General features: G+C 38.9%; 1 protein-coding gene across 2 annotated transcripts; it reads left to right on the top strand.

Annotated features, from left to right (window-relative positions):
* The first annotated feature begins 262 nt into the window (after window positions 1-262).
* Window positions 263-18,924, top strand: LOC135195815 (organic cation transporter protein-like). 2 transcript variants are annotated; one of them, XM_064222301.1, is made up of 12 exons: window positions 263-413; window positions 5,344-5,461; window positions 7,914-8,019; window positions 9,454-9,557; window positions 10,257-10,411; window positions 11,953-12,121; window positions 12,653-12,800; window positions 14,415-14,500; window positions 14,890-15,149; window positions 15,929-16,113; window positions 17,813-17,970; window positions 18,335-18,924. In XM_064222301.1, exons 1-12 carry the CDS (start codon window positions 275-277, stop codon window positions 18,420-18,422), a joined length of 1,716 nt encoding a protein of 571 aa, XP_064078371.1. In that variant the 5' UTR covers window positions 263-274; the 3' UTR covers window positions 18,423-18,924. The 2 variants fall into 2 exon arrangements, with proteins under 2 accessions (XP_064078371.1, XP_064078372.1); XM_064222302.1 differs by lacking the exon at window positions 5,344-5,461 and having other exon boundaries at window positions 322-413.
* The last annotated feature ends 786 nt before the right edge of the window (window positions 18,925-19,710 follow it).

The raw sequence follows: 19,710 nt of genomic DNA, 5'->3' as shown, positions 1-19,710 counted from the left end.
ATATATATATATATATATATATATATAGAAGAAATATATATATATATATATATATATATATATATATATATATAATTTTAATATAACATAAAAATCTCTTAGAGGCTCACTGCATATAACCTACACGAAATGCTCACTCACGAAGTAGCGTCGCTCTTTATTATCGATGTGCAATTCAGCATCATATCCCAGTGAGTACTTGAGGCAGCCTGGTCTCCTGGGCCCTAAATGACCTCATTATATGACTGATCATGGTGCGATTTTAACGAGAGCAATGCCATCCATCATCTGTGGCTTCCTCGGCGCCTCTAGATCTTTAGTAGTTGAGATGGCTGTCAACCAAGTGGACGTCCTCCTTTCTAGGATTGGCGCCGGGAAATGGAATATCCTCCAAACCGTTACTACGGGAATGGGTATGATCACCTGCCGACTTCCTGGGTCTTTTCGATGGTGTTTTTTTCTTTTTTTTTGATTATTAATTGGGAGACATTTACTGTAGCATTGAACAGACCAGCCTTTTATGGGATAAGCTAAGTTAAGTATGTCTTAGTTTAACCAGACCACTGAGCTGATTAACATTTTTACTGCTCCTCCGTTCATATTGTCTTTCTTCCATTTTACTTTTCACTCTCTCCTAAGTATATTTTAGTTTTACCAGACCACTGAGCTAGTAATTAACAGCTCTCCAAGGGCTGGCCCGAAGGATCAGATATTTTTGCGTGGCTAGGAACCAATTGGTCACCTAGCAACGGGACCTACAGCTTATTGTGGGATCCGAACCACATTATATCGAGAAATGAATTTCTATCACCAGAAATAAAATCCTCTGATTCCGCGTTGGCCGGGCTGAGAATCGAACTTCGGACCACCATATTGGTAGTCAAGCGCGAAAACCACTCGTCCAACGAGGAACTTCCACCTTCTAACAATTCTCTCATATTGCAATTGCGAGGTTAAACCTTTCAACTCTCACTTTCCGTTTCAGCATTGAATGACCTCATAGGTCCCAATGCTTGGCTTTTGGCCTAAATCAAGAGGTTCTCAACCGGGGTCCACATGGACCCTGGCGGTCCATGTAACATTACTGGGGTTCTTAGAAAAAAAAAAAAATAAGGAATTGGGGGTCCACGGTGATATATTAGTGGTCCGTAGAGCAATTCTACTTCAGAACGGTTGTTATGACTAAGAATGGAATTTCTACAGTAATCGACGCCACATTGAAATACTAAAAGTAGAAATAGTCATGTGGTTTTGAATTGTTATGGTAATCAAGTAAGGAAGAAAATTGACCTTTTACAGTGTCGTAAATTTAAGGTTACCACCAATGCCTTCCCTACAATAAAGCATCAGATCTGGTTGAATGATCTTTTTTGATAATCAGGATTTTTTACAATTTCATATTGACATGTTTGTTTCACACATTCGCTTTATTTTTTATTTATTTATTTATTTATTCTTTAGATTTCCTTTTGACCCAGCTACTCAGTGGCATATAGCAGGCAGCGACCTTAGATATTTGTTTTCATGATGAATATCTACCTTTTCTCTCTCTCTCTCTCTCTCTCTCTCTCTCTCTCTCTCTCTCTCTCTCTCTCTGACAAAGCTCAAAGAGAGATTATAATCTATCTATTTTACCTTGAGGGTTGAAAGGAGTTCAGGACCAAAAAGGTGCATTTGCTGTAGCCCCAATTGTCCCACTAAGCTCCCCTGGGATTCATTCGTGTTCCGTAAAGTTCATAGTTGGATCCAATTCCGTGACTGCAGATACAAAGATTTTAGGTACTACAGTCCTGAGATAGGCTGTCCCTGAAGTGTTTCGCGAACAGTGTGTGATACACCGTCAACACTTAGTTGGATAGCAATTTGGGAGGGCGTCTGCATCTTCCCCGTAGTGTTGTGATAATAGTGGTTACCCATATTATATAAAACTCTCTTCGAGATCGCATCTTTCGTGAATTCTGCAGAGAAAATGGAGAAGAGATAGAACGCCTTGTAATGCATACTGAGGTGAGGTGGTTAGCAACGGGAAATTGTCCTCATCGTTTTATTGCACTTTGGAACTCTGTTGTCTTACTTCTGGCTAGCACCCAGCTTCTAGAAGAACTGCTTGCTTATCAGATATATTTGAAAAAAAATAAATTTACTTAATAAACATCCCCAAGGAAAAATGTCTGATCTTGTATCCAGTAAAGGTGCTATTACTGCTTTTCTGAGAAAACTGTAAAATTGATATCAGAAGTCGATTAGCAGCGATTTGCACGATGATAACATAGCACCATATGGTGAATATTTGGAAAATTTGCATGAAAATATGCAAGCTCCGTTTAGTAATCTACTAATGATGGATATACCAATTTGGGTGGGATTTTTTTTATAATTAAGCTGCCAATGTAGACGTTGCTTTACAGGAGACTCTCATTGAATCACAAAGTGATAGAATATTGCACGCAAATTCAGAGGGAAAGCATAATTTATGGAAAACAAATGACACTGCTAGAAAGTACCCATTACTCTGGGATAAAGCACAGCTCTACGTTATATCTTTTCCATCATCTTACCTGAGTGAATCAATATTTAGTCGTGTTTTTCATATATTATCAAAATTTCGTAATAGACTCGACAGCGCCTCAGTGGCGTAGTTGGTATGGTCATCATGTGCCACATCGGTGACCGCGAGTTCGATTTTTCGACCATTCCGTTGGTGAGGGATCAGAGATGAGTATTTACGGTGATAAAAGTTGACTCTCGACGCGGTTCGGAAGTCACGTAAAGCCGTTGGTCCCGTTGCTGAATAACCACAGGTTCCATGCAACGTAAAAACACCATACAAACAAACAAGTAATAGACTCGACATTGTGAAAAAGCGCGATCTTCGAATATCATTGACATCGATAGAACAGAATATAATGAAACTCGCTGAGAAGCATCAACCACAGGGATCTCATTGAACGAATCTGCATTTTTTCTTAATGACTCACTTATCTTAAAATGTTTTATTATGAATTATTTACAAGTTTACATAAATGCTGAATAGAATTTAATCGTTAAATCAATTTATCTGCATTAAATTAGTTTTCCTTCAAAATAAAACATAATCATTTACTACTTCTTTAATTCTTTTTATAGTTCCTTTACACTCTTATTAGTGAAAAATAGAATAACCTCATTTTTCCACATGGAATGGCTATGGCGGTCCACTGAAAAAAAAAAATATTCAGAGGAAAAATGGTCCATGGGTAAAAAAAAGGTTGAGAACCGCTGGCCTAAATCCTATATTCTATTCTTCCGTCATCTATGAACTCCGATCAGTAACCTACTCAAGGCCAATGCCACTGAGGAAGTTACTGCCTATTTCTCTGTCTTCCCCCAACCATTTTTGTGTGAAAATGCGATTGAATCTCAGACTTCTGTCAACATTCAGTTTTCGTCTTATTCCAAAGTGATCATAGAGGGACCAAGTAGTTCCTATGGCTAAATCTACTTCTAAATAATTGTGAGGTTTGTTGACATATGAAAAGTTTTCTTTTTTTATATCCCGGTTATGAAAACTTTACGTTGGACTTATTCCTTCCTGTTTGGAGTCTACACATTTGGGGTGTTTAATCTTTGCCTCCCCTCGATAGATTTGAATCAAGGGCAGCTACCACTTCTCTATCTCTGCCATATGTAAGCTATCTGTCATAAACTAGTCGTTGGGACGCCAGTTTACACGTATCAATCAATCATCCCTGCCTCTTTTATTATATAGGAACTTCTTATTATACCTGCCCAGCAGTCTCTTCTCACATTTTGTTCTACGGTTTCTCGACTGTTTCTCTCCCATCTGCTACTGAGCTTTGGAATTCTCTTCACATTTCTACGTATCCTAATTTTCGACTCACGCATTGCCTATTCAAGACCGCGCTCGTAGTAACGGCTGGTTTTGTGGATCATTGCCAGCTGATTACGACACCATGGCGTCCTACGCAATTAGCCACAGCAACAGCATTGCGCATGTCGAGATGAGATTACATATATACGTAATCATACTTGTGTGTCGCTGATGATTTAAGCCACGCCCTCTTTTGGCATTTGCGATAGGATGGCACACTGCATAAAGGCATGGCGATTCAATTGTGTTGTAGTTATGTCATGGCGACATGCGGAATAGCATTGCAACTGTGTTGTGACTATGGCTGCCACCATATATAAAGTGCCAGGTGAACTTGTCACCGATCATTCTCGTTGCAGTCACAGACTGAGCAAGAACATGGAGGAGATGGATTTGCTACACCTCATACCTGAGAACCAACATGACCCTGAATTAGTAAAATGCATTTTGGATTTTCATGATGCCATGTTGCAGTTAAAAGTCCTAAGGTGCCTGGAGTAATGAAAACGCAAGAACCGTAGAAAGCCAAGAGGTTGTCGGGTCTGGCCTTACTTCCCACGCAGACGGAAGAAAGGATACTATGACAACTTGACGCAAGAATTGGTCACTGAAAATCCAAGACCGTCCAGAAATTTCACCAGGGCTACAGAGGCACTTTTCAATGACATTGTGAAACGTGTCACTGACATTGACGGAGGCAAGTAGCTTTTTTCGGCAGTTTGATGAAGGGGCCAACTGACAGGGATCTCAGTCAGCAGAAGAAGCAGAAACAGAGGACAAAGAGCCCTGGTACTGGACGGCTACTGCAGAAGAGGAAGGAGCATCCTGAAGAGGGGACTCCTTGTCCAGCATAATCTTCTTCCTCATCGCTTTACAAGGGTATGTGGCATTCTGACAGACTTATACAATCCAACAAAGGGCACAGCGAGGAGAGCAGCATAGGTCACAGTGAAGTGGCTCATTAAAGACTGGTGTCTTTTCATGTGGTCTGCTGCCTTTTATGCACGGCGACGTTTTTTGTAATTGCTTTCCTGTCTACGAATGACAAACATCGATGAGTCACTGGTAGAATGCAGTAACCCTGAAAAATCGGTTATTAGAAAGATAAAGAAAACTATATAAATTAAATGCAGCCGAAACCTTAAATAATAATAAAATAATAATAATAATAATAATAATAATAATAATAATAATAATAATAATAATAATAATAATGATAAGTTGACGAACGTTCACCTTCCAGTTTAAAACAGGAGAAAATATGGATGAAGTGGAATTTTTGTTTCTATTGTAGTTATATACAGGAGCTATAGTGTAGCACAAAGAAAACAAAGACAAAAAATTTCACTTCATGTTTTTTTTTTTTTTTTTTTTTTTTTTTTTTTAACTCTTATTGACAATAACAATAGTAAAGTATTCCCCGCCCATTCCGGGCATGTGGTTATTTCTCATCACCTTCTCTCTTCCTCCAGCATCGGCCTTACCCTCTGCGCACGCTATGGCCGGAGTTTTCGTGGTACCTAGACAACCCTACACGTGTCGGTCTAGTCAAGATGACCCTAGAGCTGTCGAGAGTAATTCAACTGATACGTGAGTCAACACGCTCCTTTTGTGTTAGAGCAGATGAGAGAGATGTTTCGTCGTATTTAGGATGAAATGGGTTATTTCATGGTCATCTGTTGATTATGTTCGAGTTCAAAGACTTGCAAGGGTTTCCAAAATATGGCCCGCGTGCTGTCGGATCCAGCCCGCAGCTAATGTTCAAAACTTGACTTGAGTGAGATTTTGAAAGAAAAAACCAATACCATCCCTAGGTATACCAAAATTATACCTGCCTTTATTTTTATGCAAGCACATTGATATGATGGATGATATTGATTTTTTTCCCCAAATCTCACTGAAGTCTTGAATATTAGCTTCGGCCTGGAAGAAATCATGTGGCGGGTTGGGTGTGGCCACCGGCCCATATTTTTTGGACACCAGCAAGTCTGTTTCAACACGAATATAATAAACAAATGGCTACTAAATGGCCCATGTCATCCTGAATGTGATGAAACATCTCTCTCAAGAATAAAGGCATGTATAGTTTTGGTCTATTTCTATTAATACCGATAACTTTTTGTTTTGAATGATTCCATTTGTTTTACTAAGTTCAAGATAATTAGGTATATGAAACTGACATTTCTTATTTTTTTCCCCGCGGCCCGCAGAGATATGCAAAACATATAATGTGGCCTCGTACTATAATTATAACAAGTTCAGAGACCCCTGATTTAATAGACCATATGTAAAACGTGCAATAGAAACGTTTCATCGTATAACTCCAGAAGTAACTTTTATATTAGAAACGCTCCTTCCTATTTCTGTCATATCACATAGAGAAACGTTGGGGGGTAGTACCGTCAGTGTACCTCATGCGGTGCATTGTAGGCATTTCTGAAGGTTCTTTGCTGCGTACCAGCAGCCCCAAGCTGCAACCCCTTTCGTTCCTCTTACTGTGCCTCCTTTCATATTCTCTTTCTCCCAATAGACTTTCCACCCTCGCCTAATAATTGATTCCTTGTGCAACTGCGAAGTTTTCTTCCTGTTACACCTTTTAAACCTTTTACTGTCAATTAACGTTTCAGCGCTGAATGACCTCATAGGTCCCAGTTCTTGGTTTTTGGCCTTAGTCTTATATTCAGTTCAATTCAACTAGCATTACAGAATGGATACTTGAATAATATAATGCAATGTATGAAGGTGATGGTAAGTAAAATAAAAACAAGTCAGTCAGGGAATGCGCGTGTTCTTACGAAGCATTGCTCTACAGGGTGTCCATAAAGTCCCAGTACCATTACAAGCAATACATACTTGTAATGGTACTGGGACTTTATGGACACCCTGTATTACTTTGCGGGTTACGTAGGATCTGGTAAGCAAACACAACGTTTACCCTGTATTATTTTGTGTGAGTTTTATTTAGGATGTAAATAAATAAAAAAAAGGGAACTTAACAGATAGGAAAAGTAATAGATGAGCTGAGATAAATTGTAAGTGTAGTTTTATTTCATATCAGTATTCAGGGACGGTATTAAGCCTAATTGACCAAATTGTACCCCGTGCCTGAATGGGGGAATCCACGCCAGTTACCGTTTGACGCATTTTCTGTTATTCTAAGAAGCAAAAACCGCTACCGAAAACATGAAACGAAGAGTGAGGAAGTATTATGCCTCACATTATTATGTATATTTTACATTAACAAAGATTTCACTCGGAAAATCATTTTTACATCAGACATGAAAAATTGCCTTCATTTCTATAATAATAATGACAAATATACCATAGCAGCCTTACCTTGTATTAAAAGATCAAAACTTTCAGTACTGTCCCACAGTATTTAGTATATCAAGCCTTTAATATAGACTTTTTTCGTTAAGACTAGTATACTACACGGAATATAATCACACACCAGTTTCCATTTTTCTAACTGGGGCCACAATCCGAAAGACCTGCCATGATCATGAACTTGCACAAAGATTTTAAGCCATTAAGAAATCACCATCCTACAAAGGTATAAATCGTGTTCTTCCATTAGTTTTTGCTTCGTGGATCGTTTTAAATTGTTGTATTAACCTGTAATGTTTCGTAGGTTTGATAATCAGAATTATTTTTTCTGTTAAGCATTGGTTTATTGTTGAAGATACAGGTCGTCTCATGTACCGAATTTTGGTTGCACTTTGCTAATCCAACCATTGTTTTTAAAGACTTTTTTCAGTAATTATGAGTGTGCGTGCTCATGCTTAAATTTGTTCAAGATCCAAAGAAAAGGACCGTGCGTTTAGTCGTATAAAAGTGAGCTTAAGGATTCGGAAACTTAAAAAAAAAACGCAGTTGTTTGTAAATCTGACCACATCGAGGAACACCAGCCGAATATATGATTCAAAGAAAAAGAAAAATAACCAGGTGGCAGTATATTTTATATTTTGAACGATGCTAAGTAAAGAATTGTATATTACGTTTTCGTTCAAGCCTCTAAAACAAAAATAACTTGGTCCCAAAGGCCCTGCACTTATTACGTCAGAAGCGAAGAGGACTCGTACGAGGAGGTTGCTTGTACTGACTGGGACTTCGACAACAGCACATTCACGAGGACATTGACCTCAGAGGTAAGGACTGGCGGAGACTCGAATGTTCTTTCAGTTTTAAAAAGATGAGTCAGTTTGACGATGCTATACATATTGTATATATATATATGATAATATATATATATATAATATATATAATATATATATATATATATATATATATATATAATATATATGCATTTCCATTGTAGCACGAAGAAACGCGTGGTCGAGAATATCCTTAAATCCACGGCAGGAGGTGAGTGAAACAGGGACTTTGACAAGTACTTCCGTAGTACTTGTTGAAGGTCTCAGTTTCACTCACTTTCTACAGTACGTTTAAGGAACATACACACACACACACACACACACACACACACACACATATATATATATATATATATATATATATATATATATATATATATATATATATATATATAATGTGTTTTGGAGTGTTTTTCGATCATTACATTTTTGTAGTTTATTCTTAGTATTACAACAACGAGGCCAGTAGTCTCTCAGGTAGAAACTCCCTCCGCTGTCCCATGCAATCTCTATCTCTTCGTTTCAATCAACTGGCCAGTTTATCGTTACCCATTTATAATTTCATGCAAAAAGGATTAGGTGGGTAAACCAAAACTTACAACATAAGGTACAGAAGTCATTGAGACGAGGGGGAAAATAAAATGGCGATGACTACTTCTTGATAAGATTAACGAAATAACCAAGATGGCGACTCTTGAGTTGGTAACACGTCAAGTAGAACGACAGTGGTCCAAATTCTTACGCCATCGCGCTTTGGCTGTTTTATCTTGTATCACCTGGATTGAGAAGCGTGAGATGTAGCACACGGAGGTGGTACCTACTGCAGTCTGCCCTTTTCAGTTTTCTGTGAAAGAAAACGGTTGAGATGGCTGTCCGCCGATCTTAAAAACTACTGAGGCTACAGGACTGCAAATTTGTATGGTTATCATCCACCTTCCAATAATCAAACATACCAAATTGCAGCCCTCTAGCCTTTGTAGTTTTTTTTTTTTATTGATTTAGAGTTATAGTTAACCATAATTGTGTTTGGCAGCGCTATAGGTGCCATCTTAAACAGACTCACTACCATTTCATACGTAACTTCCTCCTCTACCGATTCCTTCTATCTTCACAAAAGACAGTTTTGTTTTTATAAACCTTATTAATTCCCTCTTAGGAATCATAGAACTGAGACTTTCTTTATAGCGCCACTCGTCTTAATTTCAATTGAACAATATAACTGACGTTTACATATGCGTATATACATGAAAAGGTACTACTTGTTATGTGCAAACATTAACTGAACGTATGATGAACTTTTGATGTAAAAGCGTTATATTCCGCTAGTGAAATTTAACTCTTATCTAAGGGGTACAGAACGAAACGAAGGCCAAGATACATGTCTATATTTGTGTTAGTGGAACATTATACATTTCTTTTACCTTACAGCAAGTTCTCGTCTGCGACAGGGAACATTACCGCGCCCTGTACATGAGCCTGTACATGATTGGTGTGTTGGTGGCCTCCCCAACAATTGGCTACTTAGCTGACAGGTCAGTCAGTATACCCTAATATTTGGCAGTTCAGCTAATTTCATCCAGAGATCCGTAGATTTCATCTTTTTTCTTGATTCCGTTTTCTATTCCTATAACTTTTTATTTTTTTTTTCGTGCCTGGTCAAAGTAAGGGCCCCTGGTTCTCCCGTCGACTCGCTCCTGAAATAAAAATGAACGAGTCTTCTAAATATTGTATTGTACTGGTCTCTAGATGATAGATATATTTGGATATAAGTAGTAACTTTGGTTTGAAAGCCTTTTAAGAAACATAAAAGATTCTGAAAGAAATTTAACCGCTGGTTTCGGCCACGGTAGAAGAGCAAAGGTGAACTATACAATGTTTTTTTCCATCTGTCCAACCGCCTGTGGTATGTGCGTATGGTAACACTGCGTCCCGGGCTTTAGATACTTACGCTATGTTTAAGTTTTAGGTAAATAAAAGGATATCTGGGTGTACATTTGCAACTGAAAAGTGTTTTAATAATTTGCTGTATGCGAATTACACCATTAATATTCGAAATGAGATATTGTTATTATTGTTGAATGTAAGCTGAATGTAAGTACCAAAAACCCGGGACGCAGTGATACCGTACGCAAACACCACAGGCGGGTAGACAGATGGAAAAAAACCTAGTATAGTTTGGATTCAGGCAATGAAGTATACTCGGGTGATATCATTATTAATTTCACTTCTAGGTTCGGGAGGAAGACGATGTTTAATTTGGGGACAGCAGGTTTCATCGTTCTCAGCCTCATATCTGGATGGTTACCCAATATTCCCGCTGTGCTGGCCTGCCGCTTTCTCATAGGAATCTTGCATGTTCCGGTGGTAAAAATCTCTTACATTTTAGGTAATAGATTCTGTTACTGTTGTTATTACCCTCATTAATGCAGGAAAGTTCCTAGTGGGGGTGGATCATTTTTTGGGCAGAAATACACCCAGTAAATGCCTAGTTAACTTCCTCATGGTGGTATACCAGCTGTTCTTGGTGTGAAAGTCATCAAATGGCTTAGTTGGTACCTGGTCTTTCCTAGATAGTGACCCCCAGGGGTTTTCAACACAGTCTGTAGTTCCTCATTGGACGAGTGGATTTCGCACTCGGCTACCAAGCCGATGGTCCGAAGTTCGATTCTTGGCTCGGCCAACGCGGAACCAGAGAAATTTGTTTCTGGTGATAGAAATTCATTACTCAATATAATGTGGTTCGGACCCCACAATAAGCTGTAGGTCCCGTTGCTGGGTAACCAATCGGGTCCTAGCCACGTTAAAATATCTAATTCTTCGGGCCAGCCCTTTGAGAGCTGTTAATCAGCTCAGTGGTCTGGTTAAACTAAGATATACTTAATTTAACCCGGTATGTATCCACCTTTGCGGCGTGTTTAGTACGAGCTCGTTGGGGATGAACGCAAAAATATAAACAAGAGACTAAATATTAACATAAAGACCCCTAAGAAATATTAGTCCTAGACAAAGACCCCCAAGCTTTGTTAGAGGTCACTATCCAGGAAAGATCGTATGTGTTTGGGACTGGATCTGTTTTATGAGTAAGGTGGATGTTGTACCTTTCAGTGGAACTGGAATTGAACGACAGTAAAGGACAGAGTGACTGTGTAGGTTGGTAGAAAGAAATATGGTAAGAAGGCTTTATCCACATCAAGCCCTTCATTACCATTACTTCCCTACCTCACTTGCGGGCTGCCTTTATGCAGGGATCCACACTGGTATAAAGCCATCTTAATGAAAACCGTCCACCACCAAGAGTATAAGAGAACAAATGTAGCGATACTGAGAAATTTGTGATACAACAAAGTATCTGGGATTTAATAGTGACAGTAGCTGTCCAAGATCTGAACAGAAACAGAACAGGTGGCAGAGAGTTTCAGAGATGGTCAGAATTTTTTATAGGTAAGTTTGTAGTGGAAAGAAGGATAATTTTGCTAGATGACTGGAATGTAAACGGGATCAGGAAAGAGATGGTATAGCTGGTAACATTAGCATAAATGAGAAAAGTGTTCACATGTATACTTGAGGAAAGAGAAATTTTTGAGGAATTACTTGTAATGTTAATATTAGGAATATCGAATGGTAAAGCAAATGAAGTCGTGCCATAAAGACGCAAATTAAATATTCCAGCATCCTTTGAAGGACTAAATAAATTAAACCAAAATCTATTTGAATTATTCCGGTAATTGCAGACTAAGCATAGATTTTGTATTTCTAAGAGAGAATAGATTATTCCAGGTCCCTATGGAGTACTATATAAGTTTGTTTACAAAACACTACTTATTGCCGTAATAAAAAAAAAAATTTGTATTGCATCCTGCAATACACAAAAAGTATAGACTAAAAAAATGTTTTCTTTAAACTGAGTTCATGTCTTTCATCTCACAGGGATGGAATCCTGCACTCCTGAGATCAGACCGAACGCCGGAATCCTTCTGTACCTTCCCTGGACACTGTACGTGATTGTATTCAGTGGCATCGCTTATCTAATAAGAGACTGGAGGTGGATGATAACAGCCGCCTCCCTCCCCGGCCTTCTCTTAATACCTGGCCTTTGGTAAGATGAGATCAAGCACTTTATACACAGATATGTTCGTAAAGAATTTTGGATGCATTCAGATTGAACCTTTTTCCCAGCAGGGGCGGATGGATGGACCTCTGAACGGGAGCTGTGAAGATGTAAACAAAAACGTTAATGAAGTATTGTGGATACTTCGTGATAGAAACTGGCAGGGTTGCGTAGGAGATACGTGTAACGCATGATCCATGTCAAATATAAGTATCCCTTTCCATAGAGACATTAAGATATATGGGGAGCTATATGGTTAGTCCTTGGGTAAGATACATTTAAGTACTAGATTGTATCATGCCCAATATACATCAGTTTGTTCTAGGAATGGTTCGTATTTCAAACAACAGGGAATGATACCACCTTATAAAAGAAACTATGGAAGTTGACATGTCGTACCATAGGGCAAAAGTGGAAATCGTGTTGGGCACAAAACATTTTCTTTAATTGATTTTTTTTTTTTCTAAATATCCAGTCATTAAAATATTTCGTACAAGTTCTTTGTATTATCTGCTTTAGGTTCCTGGACGAATCGCCGCACTGGCTGGCAGTTAGAGGTCGGTACAAGGAAGCTCTGCAGGTCCTGAAGAGAGCCGCCAGGTGGAACAAAAGCTCCTTCCCGAGCGACGAGGAGGTCATCCTTATCCTGAAGGGCACGACGGTATCGGTAAGGACTTCTCTTGTCTTATTCAGTCGTTGTCGTCACCATGAATGCTTTCACGTCTGATTCTGCTTTGTCCGCCAGAATCATCTCCTTTATTTTAGTGGGAAATCTGGCTTCTTTTACAGAACCAATGTACTCCCTGAATCCGATCCGATCTGAACCAGATTTTCTTCTATTCCCTCCTCTCATGATTTGTAGGCCCTCCTGCTGATCTTCGTCCTTCTGCTTATATTATCTACTACTTTTATAAATGATCCTCTTCGTTTTCCCATCACGTGTTCGAACCATCCCAATCTATGAGATCTCAGTTCAGTTCACATTCACCGCGTACCACATCTCTGCAAGCGCCTCATTTGCAATAATCTTTCCCTACCTCACTCCAGCCGTGAATCTTGGCACTGAGATGTTGAACTTCTTCCAGATCTCCTCCATTTTATTTATCACTGCCAGTGCCTTTACTGCGTAGAGTAATGTACACTTCATACACGCATCGCAAACCTTTCCTCATTTTAGTAATGGCGTCCTCTTCCGTGCCAATGGTCTTGCAGTCTACTCTTCAGCTAGACTATGCTCGTATCTACTCTGTTTCTGACTGTTCCCTTAATACCCGCTGCGCAGTTCATTGTTTTTCCAGAGTAACTGAAATAGTCAGCCTCATCTGAGGAAGAACACAATATTGTGTTCCTCTTCCCTTTCATGTTCTTCTTTTTACTCATTTCGTGTATCGAAAATCCTTTATTGTTTATAAATGATGGTAAGAGCAACCATCAAAAGCAGGTGCCATGGGTGAGAGGTGCGGCACTCGATGCTTGCGAATTAGATCCATGAATCAAAACTGGCCTACTGCCCACCAGTTCTGCCGGCTGTTTATTGGAAACAAAATACCCATGTATTTGTGATAGCCTTAATGACCCTTTAACATCTCAAGAGGAAATCGAGAAGTTAAGATATATATATATATATATATATATCTATATATTATATATATATATATATATATATATAAATATACAGAACGATATGTAAATAAAAAAGACAGTAATATGAAATGTTCAAGAACTTTTTGAAATCTAACGCTTTTTTCACAATGTATGTATCTGAAACCCTAGGAATCAGGATTAAGAATCTAAATAGAGAATAGAAAGATTTCTATACAAGTGTGCTGACAATCGATAGTAGTTTCTGCTGAATTTTTTTTACCGGTTGCTTTAGCAGCAAGAGCCCGTGCTGGAATATAGCTGGCCTAATCTTCAACAACAAGTCTATAAGTGGTTAGGATTTACTTTATCTTTTGGCATATCGGTGCCTTTCTTCTTCCTAGTGAGAAATCAAGTCGTCTCCAATTCTGAAGGATTTCCATAAAAGACAAAAGGAATATGAAATTTGGAAGGAACCCGATTTGAGAAAAAAAAACATAAAGTAGGCTTATGAAATATATGGAATATCCATTGCAAATCAGTTACTTCAAGAAACATTAGTAAAACAAAGCTATCTGTAGCTCAGAGTGTTCAAGACAGTGAAAATAGATTCCGTTTCACTTGGTACCGCGCGATTGATTCTTAAAATGTAATTGATTCGATGTATCACTGAATCTTGTTTCCTCTGTTGTCACCGCAGGCACCGAAGGTCAAGCTAGAAGACGCAAGAGAACCGTGGCCGACTCTCCTCAAGAGGAAAGTCTCGGACCTCTTCATATTGTACAGGTGAGTTGCTCATCCTGAAATGTCACATGTTTCTTCTTCAGGGAAGAGGCAGGCGCTCGCCCAGACCTGGCTCAGGGGATACAAGGCCAAGAAAGGGTAAGGGGAAGAGTGGGATTTGTCTTCATAGGGACAGTCGGGGACAGCGGACTCCCAACGTAGAGAATAATAGATCGCTTTTCTGCGTCTTCTTGTTAAGCTAAAAAAAAATATAACTTGACTAACATAAAAAAAAAGTTTGATCACTTGAACAAATGACCCCCTCCCTTTTCAAATAAACCAGTGTTATTTCCTTTGCATGTCTTCCCATCAAAGTAATATCTGTATGCATTTTTAACATCTATGATTGTCCTCCAAGTTGCTCATATGATCGAGGTCATTTCCTTTTGCAGAACTCCTCGGCTACGCCTCATAAGCTTGGTGATGCACCTGAACTTCTTCTTCATTGATATGACGTATTACGGGCTGTCGTACAGTGGAGGCAATTTCAAGATACACATCTTCTCTTACTTGGCTCTCATGGGAGTGATGGAGCTACCGTGTCGAATTCTGATATATCCAGTTCTGTCCAGATTCGGCAGGAAAATTCCTCTGATTGTCAGCCTCATGACGACGGGACTCGTCCTCTTGTGCGTTACTGCTGTGCCAAAGGGTATGATAATTGAAGATTCGTTTTCGGTAATCGTGGATTAATGACGTATTATTTAGCTCCATTGCTTACTTATCATTGGAACCCTTCGCTGATATCCGTTCTAATCCTTCCCGTAACATTAGTTTGCCTGTAACATTTCTTAACGGTAAAGTATTCGAGACTTCACTGAACTCTCACTTTCTAAAACACAGCTCCTTTCTTATAAATGGCTCTTGATATCTCTAAGGCATTTGAAAGAGTCTGTTGCAATGTTCTGATTAATTTTTCATTGAACACTTATGTCTATTATCTCTTTATTTAACCGCGTTATATCTTGTTGGCGGCGTAACATCTTTCTTCCCTCAGACTTTTGCCTACTTTTTCCCTTTTATCTTCGACCTTTATCTACCTCATTGAAATAAGAGGCAGTATAGCTTTCTATTTCGTCGCTCGGTAAGCGGGACACCCCTGAGGCAACTGCAATATTCATTACGCTGACAAAGGAGACAGGTTGATATACTTGCCGTAGAAGAGTCATGAGGAATAGGAAAAAATTGAACAATTTTTTAAAAAGTAGTCTCTGTATCATTATTCACCGAATATGCCACAAATCTGTTAACTTCACAAGGGTCTGCTGTTTGGAGGAGCCGAGGTATACTGGAGAAATCAGAATGAGTTAGTATTAGGGCATTATTGTAAAAGATGACCATTATGCGCTGGTATTTATGGTTCTGCAGATGACCGAAACTGATGCTTGGACAGACTAATTTGTCAGATTTACAGATATGTCATTTTTACAGATATGACGTGGTTAATGATGACCTTTGCCTTGTTTGGTCGCTTTTGTATCAGCACATCTTCAGCTGTGCTCTACCTGTTCGGGAGTGAACTCTTTCCGACGGAAGTGAGGACCCGCGGCATTGGTTACTCCTTTACCATGTCCAGAGTGGGGTCCTCTCTGGCTCCTTTCATCACAGAGTACCTGGTTAGTTCGAAAATTCGTTTTCTTAAGATTTTAATTTTTTATTTTTAGGGTTTTACATATTGCAACAAAGTAAAGTGATGATAATATCCAGAAAAAAAAAAAAACACACACAGCAGTTAGGCTTTTCGAAGACTCAAGGGCAAATAATTCATCTAAACTATCATTTATTATTTATTCATTCAGTCTTCGTTACTCTCAGTTCCTCTTGCACGCCATAGTATTCACTTCGAACTTTTTTTTTGTCGCTTTTACGGGGACATGACGTCTGAAGACAGCAAACTAGATCAATTTTCCATCGAACAAAAAGAAAAAAGAAGAAAAAAAAAGCCACCCATTTCATCATCCCACATCCCTTGTACAAAGCATAACTTCTGCCATCATTCCTTCCGTATAAATTTGTAATCTGTCACGGATCTGTAACTTACGAGCCGCTGAAAAGCAAGAGCCTGTGCAGGTACAAAGCTTTCTTAATCTTACTACTACTGGATCTGTAAAAAAAAATAAATAAATAAATAAATAAAACCCTAGGTACAAAAAATGAGCTATTTTGCTGTCCACATATTGTGACACGAACACTACCCCCGCCATAAAGACTTCTATTTTTCATCAGCAAATTACTATATCATGCAAACTTCACACTCACCTCCACTCATCATCCCTGTCCGTTCTCTCGTAGGTGCCCGTAACGCTCACACAGACTTTCCTGGATAGTGACCCTAAGGGATTTTGAGGATCAGTATCTAGGACATATTTCTTGGGGGTCATTAACTTTATGATATTTAAAATCTGTTGTTTATGTTTTTACAGTAATCCACAACGCCGAAAAGGTGGATACATGCTGAGTTAAAACCTGCGGGGATCACTTTCTACGAAAGTTAAAACCCTTGGAGGTCACTATCTAGGAAAGTTAAAACACTTGGAGGTCACTATCTAGGAAAGTTAAAACCCTTGGAGGTCACTATCTAGGAAAGTTAAAACCCTTGAGTCACTATCTAGGAAGTTAAAACCCTTGGAGGTCACTATCTAGGAAAGTTAAAACACTTGGAGGTCACTATCTAGGAAAGTTAAAACACTTGGAGGTCACTATCTAGGAAAGTTAAAACACTTGGAGGTCACTATCTAGGAAAGTTGAAACACTTGGAGGTCACTTTCTACGAAAGTTAAAACCCTTGGAGGTCTCTATCTAGGAAAGATCTCCTTTCCATTTACCACACAACTATTTCCTTCAAAACTGATTTATCCACAATCTCTTTGTGTAAACCCATAAATCTACGGTACTCTCTCCCCATCTGTCTTTCTTTTATGCTGTCTGTCGCGTTTTCTCAGTCAAAATCTTGCCATACCACTTTCCCAAATGAATTTAATAACGCTGTCCTGTTAGTTGTCCTATAATCGTAAAACTCGCCCCCTCTTGTTCCTTATATATATATATATATATATATATAATATATATATATATATTATATATATATATATATATAAAGATATATATATATATATATATATATATATATATATATATACAGAGAGAGAGAGAGAGAGAGAGAGAGAGAGAGAGAGAGAGATAACGTGTGTCCTTGTGTACGTGCGTATTTGTTTTTTTTGTGTGCATCTAATCAATAATGGTTTCTGTTTTCTGATGAAACCGTTATGCCCGTGTTCATCTGACAAAGCAGACTGGATATTCTTCTAATTTCAGGGGTACATGTACCACTGGGGTCCTTCTGTGGTGTTCGGAGCAGGGGTCATCATTGCTGGGTTGGCCTCTACCACCATCTGGGATACCAGCAACATAGCACTTCCGGACACAATCGCTTTTCTGGAAAGCACCGACCCGAGGGGTCGTTCTCACGGAAAGTAAGTGACCAAAAGTTAGACTAGAGGTTTCTTGTCACTGCCGAGAAAACATCTATGTTACGATGTTTCATGAAATTCATTGATCAATGCGCATATAATTTCAATACGACAGTTACTTGTTATTTAAGCACATTTGAAATCATGCAAATAATATAAAAAGAAGGGTGAGAGTTCCCGAACATTGTAAACATTGAGGGGGCACGGGTCTAATTATTGTTCACAATAAAGAAAATAGTAATTGATCTGCAAGATGATTTTTTTTTCTGTCTTCCCCGCGCCGACCGCAAAAATAACAAATTACTTTCTTTTTACCCAATTTTTCTCAACCTAGTGAACTCATTAGATTTTATTCTTTCCCAAACAGATCGGATATTGAAGGAAATGGAAATTACCTCTCAAACACATCAAGCAACGTTGTCAAGCCGGAGGAGGAGATGCAACTCAAGCCGTGATTATCCATTTGAAGAAGAAATTGAAAAACCTATCCCTTAAAAACCCTATGGTTCATAAAAAAAATTATTGTGATGTCAAAGGTTTGACAGCACTTTATGAACAGGCTCAAGTAAAGGTGTATACACATTAAGTCAGTGCTGGGAAATCCCAAATAGACAAGATAAACTGTTTAGTGTGTATTTACCTAACCTGTCTGTGGTCACATCAAGAAAAAAGCAACATAAGGAAAAGAATGAAAGTGAATTACTTAACTGGGATTTAAGATGACCTTTTGAGAGCTCATAGGAGCTTAGTTAAAATACATGGGACATTTCTGCGGTGGAACACTTAGGAGATTAGAGAAAGAATTTCGTTAGATTCTTAGATGGTTGGGGTAATATTGGGTAATATCAAGTAATCTAAAGTTAGGCTAAGTTAGATATAAGGACAGGAGGATAGGTTGATGAGCTAGGAATAAGATTAAGTTTCGTTCTGTAATATTAAGGTAATAAATTAGGTTAAGGAGAATCGGAGTTTTATTTGCTAACTTTCAAATTTATTTCCATTATCTTGCTTCAATTGTGTAAAAGAAGGCCCCTAAAGAGTAGTCCTTCTTCAGCACTGACAATCCACTATTCAGCTCCCTATTGGCTCATGGACGAAAAAGGGTCGAGACGAGAATCGCTGGTTTGTCCTAATTCTAGACTGGGTTCTGGTACTGCTACCACGAAAAGGCACTGGATGAAGGGGAGAAACGGTCAAGGTACTCATAGATGAAGGATCCCTGGGGTGTCTAGATGAACGTGCTAGAATGTGTTAAGTGATTTTCTTCTGAAACTGAGGAAATGCCGCTGACTGTAGATTGAGGGAAAAGGTGCAGGTAATTGAGAGGAGAGTATAAAATGGCAGACTTCTGTGTAGCTGTGACGAAGAATACCTCCGATATTGGCACAAGATGGGAGGGAGGCTAACTAAATCAAGACTTCCCCTGCTCTCTCTTCACTGTGAGCAAACTGTCCAGCTCATTGAGAGCATTCCTAAGCAGAGGATGAAAGTACCAAAAAGTCAAAGCTGGGGAGGCTGGGGTCCCAAGTTGTAAGAATCCTGGGAAGCTGTAAGAACCCAGGGAAGTTCTGCTGCAAGTACACTTCAAAAAGGCTGCATAGGCTAATGGAGAGGAGCCCTGATCCATATCACTTTCTTCATTATCTTCCTCTGACAAAATCGGGAGAAATGCAATTCCTTAGGGGCCTTAAAATGTCAGTCAGCTGTCATTGAATCGGTGCTAGCAAAGGGTCCATAACAACC

The sequence above is a fragment of the Macrobrachium nipponense genome, chromosome 16 (assembly GCF_015104395.2).
Source record: "Macrobrachium nipponense isolate FS-2020 chromosome 16, ASM1510439v2, whole genome shotgun sequence".
In the NCBI taxonomy this organism is placed as follows: domain Eukaryota; kingdom Metazoa; phylum Arthropoda; class Malacostraca; order Decapoda; family Palaemonidae; genus Macrobrachium; species Macrobrachium nipponense.
Note: the sequence above shows the minus strand (reverse complement) of the source record. Positions and strands in the feature narration are given on the sequence as shown.